This window comes from Microcebus murinus, chromosome 11 (assembly GCF_040939455.1).
Source record: "Microcebus murinus isolate Inina chromosome 11, M.murinus_Inina_mat1.0, whole genome shotgun sequence".
NCBI classification, from domain to species: domain Eukaryota; kingdom Metazoa; phylum Chordata; class Mammalia; order Primates; family Cheirogaleidae; genus Microcebus; species Microcebus murinus.
The window spans coordinates 613,957-628,634 of NC_134114.1; the positions used below are offsets into that span (position 1 = coordinate 613,957).

General features: G+C 62.0%; 1 protein-coding gene across 2 annotated transcripts in view; it reads right to left on the reverse strand.

The window, feature by feature from the left end:
- SLC12A7 (solute carrier family 12 member 7) overlaps positions 1-7,067 on the reverse strand; it is a 41,873-nt gene extending 34,806 nt beyond the window's left edge. The window contains exon 1 of one of the 2 annotated variants that reach the window (XM_020290026.2): positions 6,866-7,067. In XM_020290026.2, the coding sequence (XP_020145615.2) occupies positions 6,866-6,989 (124 nt within the window). In that variant the 5' untranslated portion in view covers positions 6,990-7,067. The remainder of the gene's footprint in view (positions 1-6,865) is intronic. The other variant, XM_076007919.1, reaches the window with a different exon arrangement.
- Positions 7,068-14,678: the final 7,611 nt, after the last annotated feature.

Here is a 14,678-nt window from a genome sequence, read left to right on the forward strand (position 1 = left end):
CATTCACATATACATGCACACATGCTCACGCACACAGCAATACAAATACATACACATACACATGTACACTTCCATGTGCACATGCACACAGACGTGGTCTCATACATACACATGTTATCACGTTCTCACATACCTCACTTACAATGGTGACATGCACACATGCACTCTCATGTGCCCACACACACTCACATACACGTGCTCTCACACATACACACGTCTACATTCACATATACACGCGCATGCTCACACACACAGCAATACAAATACACACACATGCACGCGTACACCCACCACCTCAGCACACACACCTGCCGTGATTCCCGGGGGTTACGGCCCCCAGACTGCGAGCCCCAAAGGGATGGGGGTGCCCAGGCCGTGGGCCTGAGGGGACCACAGCTCTGCAGGCTTCGCAGTCTGGTTCCGGGACTTTCCATGCAGCGGACACGCCCCCCGTGGGAAGGCGGCCTCTGGTGACCTCGCTTCCCGACACCCCCGAGTCATGTGCTGCTCGCTGGGCCTGGTCCAGCCTCTCCCCCCAAGGCCGTGGCTGTCTGAGGCTGCAGGGCCGGGGAGGGGGTGGCAGCGGGAGGGAGGGAGGCGGGCGGGCGGAGGGGCCCAGCCTGTGCGCCCCGGCCCTGTGGCCCTCCCAGGGGAGGCTCCCGTTACAGGCCTGTCTGGCCTTGGCTCTCCGCTAAGTGGCGGGGCCAGGAGCAGCCTGGCGCCCTTCCCTCCCCGGCGAGGGTCGGAGTCTCTGAGCCGCCCCGAGAGCCCAGGCCCGACCCACCGGCGCCAAAGACCTGCGGACGGGGCCAAGGAGACAGGAGGTCACCGGCGCCCGGGACAGGCCGGCTCCCGGCCGGGAAACGGCAGCGAGAACACGCAGGATTGCCTTACTGGCCTCCCCTCGGCCTCCCTGCGGGCCGAGGCTCAGGTGGCCGTGCGGGGTGGCGCCACCCACGCCCCAGGGAGCTCCCCCCACTCCGCAAGGACAGCTCTAGGCCACGGCGGCAGGCTGGCAAGCTCGTGGGCGTGCGTGGCGTGGACACCGTGGGCGAGCCTCAGCCCAGGACAGCCCAGGACACGGCACTCTGGCCACTCAGAGCGGCCCGGCAGGGCGGCCACGCGGCGGGCGGGGACTGGCGGCCTCGCTCTCCGGACCCCAGCACCCCCCAGCGCCCAGTGAGTCACGCGCGGGCTTGTGGGGGCTCTGCCTGAGAACACCCCAGAGCACAGGAAGCTGCGAGGCAGCCCAACCCCCCTCGGATCAGAAGCGACACTCTCCACCCCCCCACGATTGTTTTCTCAAAAAGAAACCACCCAAGGAGAAAGAGGAAGCTGCCCCCGGAGTGGCGGGCACTGGGCTGACGGAGTGGCCCTCACCCTTCCCTGCAGGGCCCCGAGCAGGCCCGCTCACCAGCTCGTGGGGCCGGAGGCCCTGGGACCCGGGAGGGGCCGGCAGCCATGGACAGAGCGGGCAGCCTCCTGCTCAGAGGTTTATCTGCACAGACCAGACCCTACAACCGTGAAAAGGGAGTTCCCTTCTCTCATAAAGCAAAGGTATTAACCCTCTGTGCTCCGCTCCCGCCCCACGACACCTCCCCAGCACCAGGGGGGCCAGGCCCTGCCAGCGCCAGCCACTCGCTGGAGCCCGGACGCCCCCAGCCCCGGCCACAGCCTGGGAGAGCCCCTGCCGGGTGCCGCCCTGCCCAGGCCCGGCCGAGCTCCCACGCCGTGGGTGGCGGCCTCCCCCTCCGGAGGCCCAGCCGGCCTCACGCTCCCCAGGCAGCTGTCGCCACGAACTGACTCCAGGGGCAATGAGAACGCTCAGGCTAAGGAGGAAATCACAAGCACCGCCCACGAGGACAGCGGTTAATGTCTCACCCTGCACGCCGACCTTTGCCCCCAAGGCTGCAGCTACAGCTGCTCAGCCCATGTCCCAACCGTAGGCGCTCAGGCCATCCCAGCAGCCGCCCAGCCGGCAGCGCTAAAGCCACCCCTCCGCCTCCAGCCCCGAGGACAGCAGCCCGGGGAGGTGTCCGGGGCCCCTCGTCCCCGTGCGGGAGCCTGGGCCTGTCCGGGGTCCCTGGTCAGGTCCAGGGAGCTGGGGGGCAGCAGCCCCAGTCGAAGGGGCAGAGCTCGGGCTGCCCGATGGGAGGGAGGGAGGATGGCCCCCCGTGCACCCCAAGGTCTCACACCACAGACTCCTCCGGCCACGACCTGGTGAGCTCTGTGGTCTCCCAGCAGGGAAGAGCCCGACCGAGCAGCTCCACACACAGGACAGAGCACCGGCCTCTCGGGACACGCCTTGCCGAGGCCACCAGACCGCAGGACAGGCCGGGCCGGCCACGCAGCTGAGCAGGGCACACGCAGGGCCACGTGCGTGAAGGAAAACCACCCGCGATCCAGCCGCACCCCACCCACCGAGAGGAAGGGCGCTGTGTGGCTCCCAGGCCCGTGTGTGCGTGTGCAAACGTGTGCGTGAGACAACGTGGCCCTTGCCACGGGGCTGCTGTGCCTGGTGCTCCAGCCCGGGTCTGATGCCCACGACAGTCCTCAGACCGGACGGAGCCCCAGCGAGCGAGGCGTCAGCCCCACAAGGCGCCATGATGCAGGCCCCAAGGAGCCAGCCGCACAGAGAGGTGGGCCGATGGGCGGGGAACACACAGCAGGGTGCCACTCACTGCCCAGCGGGGTGACTCCTCCCACATCCCGCTGTTCCCGCTAAGTGACGCTAAGTGACGCGCCTCCCAGAGACCAGCCGGGCACACGGGCCCCGCTCTGCCGGTGCCAGACTCCCTTTCCCAGGAAATTCCCCGTGGCCAGCTCAGTGCCCCACGGCCAGTCCCTGACTCATCGCCCTCAGGGCCTAGAGGGTCAGGTGACCCCACCAGCCGGCATCTCACACTCACTCCCGCATCTCACACTCACTCCGAGAGGCCGACCTGGTCCCCACCTGGGAGTGGCTCACCCCGATCCCTGCTCAGCCCTGCCCCCACAGCTCCGTCCCCCAGAACCGTCCCACCTGCCCCCCTCGCCCCACCACTCTGCCAGCACCGCCGTCCCTGGCGCCCCAGTGCTGTCCCGTGTCCTGTCTCGGCAGCTGCCCGTCTCCCCCAGGACTCACCCGTGCATGCGGGTGCTCGGTCCTTCCCGTGCCCCAGGTGACAGCTGACCCCCTTCACGCATGCACCCCAGGCCCCTGAGGGACACGGCCCGGGCAAATGACCCTCAAAAGGTCATCTTCTACCTCACATCCCAGCCACAGTGACCAGAGCCCCTCGGGGTGCTGCCATCCATGCCCAGCCATCAGGGACCCCTCGCCTCCCGCCCAGGCTCCACGGCCAGCCCAGCCCCCCTCTGAGCACACAGCCAGCCCCCACAGGAAGCCTGGGGACCTTCCCAGGACAGGAAGCCGAGGACCCGTGTCCAGGAGGCAGCGGCCTGGACGCTGAGCACAGGCCCAGAGCCGGGGACACACTCCAGACAAGGCCACACCAAGGGGAGATGCCCAGCCACGCACCGGACGCCAGGCAGCCCAATGCCTGTGACTGCTGCTGGGGAGGAACCCCCAGCCCCTCTCCACCTGCACACATAAGCACCAAGTGCACGCATGTGGACACACACGCAGCACACACACACACAGGCTCAGCAAGATGACCTAACACACTTCACCACATGCCTCCTGGGGCGGCCTCTTGCCCGGAGACAGTCTGGGGCTCCACAGGGCGCAGAACTTCCTGCAGCCCATCTGGAGTGTATCTCCCCTGTCCTCTGGTCTCAAAAAGGGGATTTGACTCACAACATACATGTTTTGTAAGCTCTGCTCCCTACACTACCAACGACCTCCCATGGGCGACATGCAGAACCCCCGACCTCGCAAGGAGCTGGTGTGCTCCCCCCGGGGCCCGGCCAGGCCCGTCCTTCCTGCCCTGCCCGGCCCTCCTGCGTCCGTGCGGCGTGTCCCCCTGAGACCCGTGCCAGGGGCTGCCGCCTTCCGCCCTCGCTCAGCTTCGCGCTCCGCTCCCCTTTTAACCGCTGCTCCCTGAGTCCCCAAGTCCAAAGGGGACCCCAGGACTGGCTGGGGCAGTGTGCGTCCAGTGCACTGTCCACTGCCTGCACCCGACACCCCCACAGGACCAACGCAGTCAGCAGGACGGGGACAGAGAGCAGCAAGCCCCCTGGTGACCGGCAGGAGCCCCGGGAGAGCGTGAGACCGCAGCAGGCCTGCGGGAGGCTCTGTCCAGCCACAGGAGGGACCGGCCTCAGCCAGGGGCAGAGACCAGCGGCCCGCCTTCGCGCTCCCGCCCGCACTCTGGGGGCGCCCACCCTGGGGCCGCAGCGCCCACCCTGGGGCCGCAGCACCCACGGCACCTGCGGAGGAAGCAGGGGCAGCCACCTGTGAGGGCCTTGCCCGGGGCCAGAATGCCGGCAGCCTCCCAACCCTGCACACACCCTCCCGCCACCTCCCAGTGTCCCGAGGCCTTGGGTCGCACCTGCACGCCTGGGGAGGGAGGGTGGCCCCTCCCCAGGTCAACCGCCAACCCGCCCCACCGAGAAGTCAGCAAGAAGGGTCCGGCCCCCACCACGGCTTCCCCCCCATCTCCTGCTCTCTGGGAAACATCCCCAGTGAGAAACTGAGTTCACACGTCCTAGTCAGCTCAAGACAAGGCATTTCACATCAGCATAAAACGAAGAGGAAACGTTCTGTCCTGAGACTCACCGAGGGGTGTGGTCCTCCCTGCAAGCTCCGGGCTGCACGGCCGGCTCCGGCCAGCTCCGGGGGGTCCCGGGTCCGCAGGGTCCTGGCCACCAGGCTGGGCCGGCCAGGCCTTGCTAGGCTGCTCTGGGTCAGGCCGGGTGGGCCAAGCGGGAACACCCACCCCACCTCACCTGGCACCCCACACTCGGGGTGCCCGGAGCCCTGCTGCTCCGCCGGCTGGGGTGGCGCAGGAAGCCCGACTCCCACAACAGCTCGGAGCACCCCGCACCACCGGGAGCTGCCCAGAAACCCCGAGGCCTCCAAGGACACTGCAGGGGGTCTTCAACGGAGTCAGCGCTGTGGTGACTCCCTGGTCAGGCAGGTTTGGAAGCTGGCCTGAGGCCACACAGCGTGGACCCACACAGCAGGCGTCTGGAAGGGGCTCTGGCCTGGCTTTTCCAGCCTCTGCAGGACTTTCCCACAAAAACCAGAGTGTGAGGCCTGGCTCTGTCCCCAGCTCGGCCCCCTCCTACGGCCCCGTCACAGCCCTGAGCACCAAGTGGGGCCCGGGGGCTCACGCTGAAAATCAGGACACACCGCACACGTTGGCTCAGAGGGTAAAAGGTGCTAACAGGGTGCGCATACTCATCCACCAGGAGCGAGCGGTCGAGAGATTCCTGACAAGCCCGCACGCAGCAGGAGCTGAGACGACAGGCACTGGGGGGTGGCTGCAGACCCCGGCCCGCCACCTGCGGAGCGAAAGGGCCCACGGCTGGGCTTGACAGCGACAGGCAGGGGGAAAGGAAGAGACAGAAAATTACCTCTGACTTAGAAACAAGTAACACATAAAGCTAGGAAGTGAACATGGCCGACCAACACCCACAGGGGAAGGGCGGCCAAGGCAGCTCTGGGAGACCAGCTAAGATCGCGTGTGAGCCGCACGCCAGGCCTGGCCAGGGCCAAGACACACCGTGTCCCCTGCATGTGGAGGGAGCAGAGCGGGACCCTCACCCACCCCGAGGGAGGTACGCAGAACCCTGGCAACCCCACCAGGCCACGGGCCAGTGCCCTCAGGGCAGTTCCTAACCTGCAGGGCGGTTCCTCATCTGTGTCCACTGGCTCCCAAAACTGCCTGGAGGGGACTAACGCCTGGCCTCTGGGCCGGGGCAGGGGCTGCAAAGGAGCTGAGGCCCCAGGACCTGCCCCTGAATCCGGGGTTGTGGCATCCACAGCATGAGACCGGGCACGTTTGGGGAGCGGCCAGCCGCAATGTGGGCGCCAGAGTCCTCTCACCGCAGACACCGGGAAGAAAGGACCTGCCTGCCCCCAACTGCTAGATGGGGGCTGAGACCCAGAGAACACGCAGCGTCCCCCAGGTGTTGACCAGCAGCAGGGAAGCTGGGTGTGCAGCCAGGACAGAGGGAACAGGCTGGGGGCCCCCTCCCAGAGTAACTGCAAGTGCTAGAGACGTCCAGGTCCCAAGAACAGGGGGCCCCAGACAGAGCCTTAGCAAGGCTTCCTGCTGCGGACCCCACAGCAGGCCTGTCCAAGGTCAGCTGGAGACAGACCTGGACCTCAGCCAGGGCCTATCTGGCTGGCCGCCCTTGGCCCGTGGCGCAAAGGCCAGCCCCGAGGAAGCAGGAAGGCACCAGCTCACGGAAGCCGCCGGCTGGGTCGCACTCGCTACCCGGGCAACCGGGCGGGCTTCTCCGGGAGGGGAGGCTGCCCCTCCCACCGCTGCCGTCCGCGGTGCACACCGGCCCCCGCCGTCCCACGCTGCCTTGAGCGCGCAAACGCGCCCCGGTGACCGCTCCTGAGCCCCTGTGGGGCAGCCTGGGGTGGCGAGGAGAGTCCCAGCCCTCGCCTAACTTGGGGCAGGGGCTCTGTGGGGGTGAGGGGAGCGGCGGGAGAAGGGCAGGGGGGCGTGAGTTAAAGGCAGGCGGAGCAACCCCCACCCGACCCCAGCCCCGAGCCGGCCTCCCATCCCGTCACCTCTCCTGGCCGCCTCCCAGGCCGCCCTGCCCCACGAGCGGACCCCTGCCCCATGAGCGGACCCCTGCCCCTTCCGGGCCGCCCCCTACCCTTCCCGGGACGCCCGGCCCGCGGGCCACGCGGGAGGGGCCCGGCCGCGGCCTTTGTCCGGCGGGCAGGTGCGGCCGCGCTCACCCGGGCTGTGGCCGACGGGCTCGGGGCCCTCGGGGGTGCCCGGCGCCTCCGTCCGCTCGGCCGCTTCGTCCCCGGCGCCGTCGGCGCGCGCCTCCACGGGCACCACGGTGAAGTTGGTGGGCATGGCCGTGCGCGCTCCGGCCCGCACCGCCCGCTCCGGCCCGGCTCTGGCCGCCGCTCCCGCCGCCGCTGCCGCCGGACTTGGGCGCAGGGGCGGGGTCCGCCCGCCCCGCCCCCGATCGCCCCGCCCCGCCCGGGCCACGTGACCTCACCTGCCCGCCCCCGCGGGCCCAGGAAAAGTTTGCCGGTGGCAGGCGCGCGACTTCCCGCAGGTTCCCCCACGCCCCCAGGAGCGCCTGGAACTCCAGACGCGGGGCCTTCGCGGCCGGGGCCCCCAGCCCCGCAACCCTCGCCCCCTTCCCGCAGTGTCCGCGCCCCTCCCAGTCCTCACTCTTCCGCACTGTAGGCCCCAATCGAGCGATTGATTCCCCCACACGCCCCAGCACTGCGCGCCCCCCACCCCCGGGCAGCGCCCGCCCACCCAGCACTGCGCGCCCCCAACCCCAGGCAGTACCCCTCCTGCCCCAGCACTGCGCGCCCCCAACCCCAGGCAGTACCCCTCCTGCCCCAGCACTGCGCGCCCCCACCCCCGGCAGTACCTCTCCTGTCCCAGCACTGCGCGTCCCCAACACCCGGGCAATGCCCCGCCCACCCCTGCATTGTGCGCCCCCCCCCACGCCCTGCAGTGTCTGCCCACCCAGCACTGCGCGCCCCCCAGCCCTGGGCAGTGTCCCGCCCACCCCAGCACTGGGGGACCCCATCCACGGGCAGTGCCCCGCCCACCCCAGCACTACGCGCCCCCATCCACGGGCAGTGCCCCGCCCACCCCTGCACTGCGCGCCCCCGACCCCCAGACAGTTCCTTCCTCGAAGTCCACCCACTGGCCTGGGCTGGGTCTTGGGCTCCTCAGCTGGTCCCGGCTCAACCCGCCCCTGCCAGGGAAGGTCTTTGCGGCTGGAGCCAGGTTCGCCTGGGGGTCGGCTCCTCAGTGCTGGGAGGGAAGTCAGGAGGCTCTGTGATAGGCCCTGCCTGTGCCTCAATGGCACTGGCCTTGTCCCTGCCAGCACCTGGTTCATTTTCACCAAAAACTGGGAACAGCCAAATGTCCATCAATAGGGGGTTGGGCTTAAAAGATGTGGCACAGAAGTGCAATAAATCACCCCAAAACTGTTTTACAGAAACCAAGCAGAAATGCAGGTGTTGTAGGCAAAGATGGTCACAGCCTGTTGTCACATGGAAACAGCACGGTCTAACCATGCCTTAAAATTGTGTGTGTCCTTGTAATTGTGCATGTCCTTGTAACCCTAACGGACAGCTGGGAGGACAGTGATCCTCAATCCTGGGGGGTGGGGAGGGCTGAGAGCTGGGTGTGCATTGTTTTCATGCTGACAACCAAGAAGTAAGAATCCAAATTCTGGCCAGGGCAGTGGCTCACGCCTGTAATCCCAGCACTCTGGGAGGCCAAGGCAGGGGGATTGCTCGAGGTCAGGAGTTAGAGACCAGCCTGAGCAAAAGCGAGACCCCGTCTCTACTAAAAATAGAAAGAAATTAATTGGCCAACTAAAAAATATATAGAAAAAATTAGCCAGGCATGGTGGCGCATGCCTGTAGTCCCAGCTACTTGGGAGGCTGAGGCAGGAGGATCGCTTGAGCCCAGGAGTTTGAGGTTGCTGTGAGTTAGGCTGACGCCAAGGCGCTCTAGCCCAGGCAACACAGTGAGACTCTGTCTCAAAAAAAAGAAAAAGAAAAGAAACCAAATTCTGAAAAGCTATTTCCAGTGAGAGGCTCAGAGCACTCTGGAGGGGCCTGGCCTTCTGGCCTTTGCCCGGTGGGCTCTTCTGGTCAGACACTGAAGGCCTGGATCCCTCTGGACTGTCCCCCATCCGGCACCAGCACTCCGCGGAGGCGGGAGCAGCTGGCCTGGGCTCACCCCTACCCTTCCGCCAAGGGGGGTCAGGGCAGACAGCTCCCAGCCAGATGCCTCTCCGGGTTGGTCAAGATAGAAGGTCAGAAACTGCCACCTCCCTAAAAGGGAAAACAGTGTCCAGGCGTCCTCCCTGGAGGAACCGGCTTTGTTGAAAAGATCTGGGGGTGGGGACGGAAGCCCCAGGGGGGTCTGTCACATGGTTCGCTCCCTGGGGTGCTGGGCAAAGCCTGTCCTCAGTCACAACAGGGGGGTCTGCAGATACACGGGGCGGCACAGAGCTCCCTGGGAGAGGACCAGGCCCCGTCCGGTGACAAGCAGCAGAGCTGCACACAGGTGTGGTCCCCGTGGTAGCTAGCTCCCCCAGCCCCCATCTGCAAGGCCCTCAGGGGAGGAGGCTGCTGGCCACCTGCTGACCACAGGGGTGGTCTGGAGGGGCTGTGCCAGGTCAACCCCTTCACCCCACAGGGGAGGACACGAGGCCCAGGGGTCCCTTGAGACCAGTCTTGACAAGCACACCCTTCCCTGTGGCTTCCCCAGTGCACGTTCTCACACGCCCGGCGCGGGGGGCTAAATGCCCCCGTATGTCTCTGAGTTCTCTCTCCCTAAAGACGCCTCCTCCAGCTTCGCCCTTCCTGTCCTCACATTGCACCTGTTGCAGATTCGGGCCGGTCTCCAGGCCTCCATCTCCCTGAAGGTGGGCGTCTGGGGTCCAGGCTCAGTACCCGAGGCAGGGCTGGGGCGGTGCTGTGGCAGTGGGGGCTGTGCACTGGGGTGGCCCTTTTCGTCAGAGCCGTTGGTGCTCGGCCTCTAGCTAAATGGATCCGTGGGGCTTGCAAAATCATGACTTTCTAAACGTCATTTGCCATGAATCCATTGCAGTAATTTTCCAGGAAGGCTCGTCCTCGTCTGCTCGGCCTAGGGACAGTTCCGGTAGGAAAGGCAGGGAAATGCCGGCTTCTCCCTCGTTTAGCTGCTTTCCTGACAGCGAATCAGACCTGCATCTTGCTTAGCACATATTTATAAACTCACAGATTCGGACGTTTTTGGTGGGTCCCCCCATCATCCTGGCTTTGCCGGGCAGAGCTTTGTCCTTTGCTGGGGTCCTGGCTGATGCCACTGGCCACGTGTCAAGCACAGCCAGGGGGATGCCGCATCGCCGTGCAGTTGCCGTGGGTGGTGGTTGCTGTGTGTAGATTCCCAAAACAGGCCCTGACCTCCCCACCTGAACGGGAGTTTCCGGCTGATTGACAGGTTGCTGCTGTGTCAGCTTCCAAGTTCGGAGGAACAAGGGTTGTGTCACCCATCCTTCCTGCAGGGATGGCGGGCGGGCGCCTGCCTCTGCCAGTCACAGGCGGGGCCTTTGGGCTCCTCAGAGCTGCGGTGCTCAGAGCCGGGTGCGTTCGGGTGTCCTCCGTCCTGCCCCGCGGTGGGGGAGGTTTCACCTTCTCCCCGAACCCTGGGTCAGCGGCACTTCTGACAGGAGCTCTGTCTGACCTTCCTGGGTCGGGCACCGCTGTCTGGGGACCACACGGGGTGCACATCTCGGGCCACGGCACACACAGGAGAGTCTGCGAGGAGTCCCAGGTCCAGGAAGGGGATGTTTGGAGGAGGCCGGCCCGGGGAGCCCATGACCATTTCTTGCCATAAAGCTGCCTCCTTGTGAACTAAAATGCTCACCACCCCCCCCCACCACTGGCTGACCGAATGGACCCCCTCGTGGCCAAAGGAATATTCTAGGGCAAAGTTGCCTGCCAGGAGGAGGGAGGTCAGACATGCCTCATCATGCCCCCCCTCCCTTCTTGGAGACTTCCTTTGTAACCCATTAACAGGCCTAAGGGTATGCAAGACAAACCTGCAGGCCCTCAATTTAGGGAACAAACTGTGGCTTATCTCTGGTAAAGTTTCTGCTAAAACATTCCAGGTCTTTAGACAAAGCTTCATGTCTTTAGCCAATTATAATCTAAAGAATCTTTAAACCCACCATAACCTGTAAGCCCCGCTGCTGCTTCGAGATGGCCCTCCTTTTTGGGCCAAACCAATGTATGCCTCCCACATATTGATCGATGGCTTTACCTGTAACCCTTGTCTCTAAAATGTATAGGCCGGGCGCCTGTAATCCTAGCACCCTGGGAGGCCGAGGCGGGCGGATTGCTCGAGGTCAGGAGTTTGAAACCAGCCTGAGCAAGAGCGAGACCCCGTCTCTACTATAAATAGAAAGAAATTAATTGGCCAACTAATGTATATAGAAAACATTAGCTGGGCATGGTGGCGCATGCCTGTAGTCCCAGCTACTCGGGGGATTGAGACAGGAGTATTGCTTGAGCCCAGGAGTTTGAGGTTGCTGTGAGCTATGCTGACGCCACAGCACTCACTCTAGCCTGGGCAACAAAGCGAGACTCTGTCTCAAAAATAAATAAATAAATAAATAAAATAAATAAATAAATAAAATGTATAAAAACCAAACTGTAACCCAGCCACAGCGAGTCCACTTGCCCAAGGCCTCTTGGCAGTGGCTCCAGGTCATGATCCTCAAATTTGGCTCAGAATAAATCTCTTTAAAATTATTTTGCAGACTTTGGCTTTTTTTCCATTGAAATCCTTTACCTGGCAGGGCCGGGCACCTGCCCAGGTGTGCACACCTATCCCAGGGAATGGTGAGTACAGCAGGTGCTGTCCCAGCCACTGCTCTGACCCCAGGGCCAAGCCCACTGGGAGAGCCCAAGGAGGCAGGGAGGCCTTGGTTACCCAAAGCTAGTTATTTTTAAAAACAGGCCAGGCGTGTGGCTCACGCCTGTAATCCTAGCACTCTGGGAAGCTGAGGCGAGAGGATTGCTCAAGGTCAGGAGTTCGAAACCAGCCTGAGTGAGACTCTGTCTCTACTAAAAATAGAAAGAAATTAATTGACCAACTAAAAATATACAAAAAATTAGCCAGGCATGGTTGCACATGCCTGTAGTCCCACCTACTCGGGAGGCTGAGGCAAGAGGATTGCTTGAGCCCAGGAATTTGAGGTTGCTGTGAGCTAGGCTGATGCCATGGCACTCACTCTAGCCTGGGCAACAAAGTGAGACTCTGTCTCAAAATAAATAAATAAATAAAAATAATTTAAAAAAAAAACAAACAAATAAGGGTGGAAACTTTTTTCTTTTGGGGGTTTTTTTGAGACAGTGTCTCACTCTGTTGCCTGGGCTAGAGTGCCATGGCGTCAGCCTAGCTCACAGCAACCTCAAACTCCTGGGCTCAAGCGATCCTACTGCCTCAGCCTCCCGAGTAGCTGGGACTACAGGTGTGCACCACCATGCCCAGCTAATATTTTCTATATATTTTGGCCAATTAATTTCTGTTTTTTTTTTTTGTTTTTTTTTTAGTAGAGACGGGGTCTCGCTCTTGCTCACACTGATTTCCAACTCCTGACCTTGAGCGATCTACCTGCCTCAGCCTCCCAGAGTGCTAAGATTATAGGTGTGAGCCACCGTGCCTGGCCCGAAACTTTTTCTGTTTTTGAAAAATAACTTTAGTTTGGGGTAAGCAGGCAGGACGGGTGTGAGCACACCAGGGGGATGCCTCGGGAGGCTGTGGCCGCCCTGCGGGGCCTGAGCTCTCTCCTGTTGGGGCTGCGGAGAATTCAGCCTATGGCCATGTTGTCCCTGGGCCACCTCTGCCACCACCTGCAGGGCTCACTGCAGGCATGTCTCTCTCTGAAGAGGCAGTCACTGCCCTGAGGGCAGTGACCTGCTACCAGGAGTCACCTGCTCCTGGCGTTCTGCAGAACAATGCCTGGGCTCTTCAAGAATGTGCTTGTCACCAGAGAACAGGCAAGCACACAAGCATCCCCGGCTCCGGCTCCGTCTAGGCCTCCAAGGGGTCCTGTGCCAGCTGGGGGGTGTCCCTGAGTCAAAGGAGCCTGGAGAGCAGGTGCAGCCCCTACCACAGGGATCCCCAGTGACCTCTGCATTATTCTGTGTTTGAGAAAAGCGGGTGGCACTGAAAGAACTTGGAGCTCGAGTGACGAAGGGAGTTTTGCAATCCTTGAATTTGCAGACACTGAGCCCGGGTGCAAACCACCCTGGGAGATGCCACACCCTGCCTTGAGGGGCTCTGGGATTTCCATACAGCCAGGCCAGCTGTCCTTCCTGCAAGCTGTCACCCTGTAAGGTCATTCGGAATTTTGTGCGGATGTTCTGACCTCACTGTTAGGACCTTCACGAACTACGCAATATACCGAGGGCTTCTTATTTCACTTGAAGTCTGAGGCATCCAAACACTGATCACCCGAGCTCTTGTTCCGGCTGCACAAGCAACTTCTTTTCAGATAAATCTTGGACAAATGTTTGCTGTCGTCTCAGGGGAAAGGCCATTCCAGAGTCCACATGGGCTCCTAACGTTCAACGTGGCGGTCAGACACAGGGCCCTTCAGAAATGGGCAGAGCCTGGGACCCCTCCAGGGCACCAGCACTGCATTGCCAAATGTCCCTGAGAAGCCGTGAAGCCTGAGTCTGGGGCACGTGCACACAGCCCGCGGCCCCCAGGGACCAGCTGGGGCTGTCTCAGAGCAGCAGCCGGACCAGCTCAAAGCCCGCAGAGGCCGGGCCAGGCAAGGGGCAGGCTGGGCAGGGCCTGGGCTGAGCGGGCCCCCACCTGGTGGTCTGCATGGGTCAGGTGCAGCCTTGGAGTGGGTTCCTGCCAGGCCGAAGGGAGGAGCTGGGCTGTGGGTGGACCTGAGTCCCTTGAACAGAGAAATAGGAAGACGCCACGTGGAAAACCCTTTCAGTACAATCCGAGAACATCGCAAAGAGCTTCCGGCCAGACCAGGCCCAACAGAATTCTTGGTGGCAGCAATGCCTTCAAGAGGCAGCTGCAGGCCGGGCGCTGTGGCTCACACTTGTGATCCCAGCACTCTGGGAGGCCAAGGCGGGAGGATTGCTTGAGCTCTGGAGTTGGAGACCAGCCTGAGCAAGAGTGAAACCCTGTCTCTACTAAAACTAGTGAGGACTAAACTCCCGACCTTTTTCTTTTGCTAAAAGCTCCTTCCTAATGAGGCCAGCTGGGTCAGGCTGACAAACGCTAAATTCCCACTAAGCGGCTTTTGTTAACCAAATAAAGCGGTGGTTTACTTCCCAACCTGATTTTGGTATGGCATTAACATCACCTAAAAGATAAGAAACCCAGGTCTTAACTTAAGCATCATAGCAGATGCCTATTCTTAAATTTGAAGCATCTTAAAGCACCCTAGCAGGCATCTATTGTAAATTTAAAATCTCCTCCTGTCTGGACCTCCCAGAGTGCTCACAGCGTTATCTTAAAATAAGCATATCCTTTCTGGTCTTCCAGATGAAGTCTAACTCTCTCAGCCCACTGCCAGCCAAAGAATCTTTAAATCCACCTATAACCTGTAAGCCCCTGCTTGGAGATGTCCCACCTTTTTGGGCCAAACCAATGTATGCCTCTCATGTATTGATTTGCAACTTTGCCTGTAACCCCTGTCTCTCTGAAAATGTATAAAAACCAAACTGTAACCCAGCCACCAGTCCACTTGCCCAAGGCCTCTTGGCAGTGGCTCCGGGGCATGGTCTTCAAATTTGGCTCAGAATAAATCTCTTTAAAATTATTTTACAGAGTTTGGCTTTTTCTTCCGTTGACACTATAAAAATTAGCTGGGCATGGTGGCGCATGCCTGTAGTCCCAGCTAATCAAGAGGCTGAGGCAGGAGGATGGCTTGAGCCCAGGAGTTTGAGATTGCTGTGAGCTAGGCTGACGCCACAGCACTCTAGCCCAGGCAACAAAGTGAGAAAAAAAAAAAAAAAAAAAAAAAGAGGCAGCCACAAG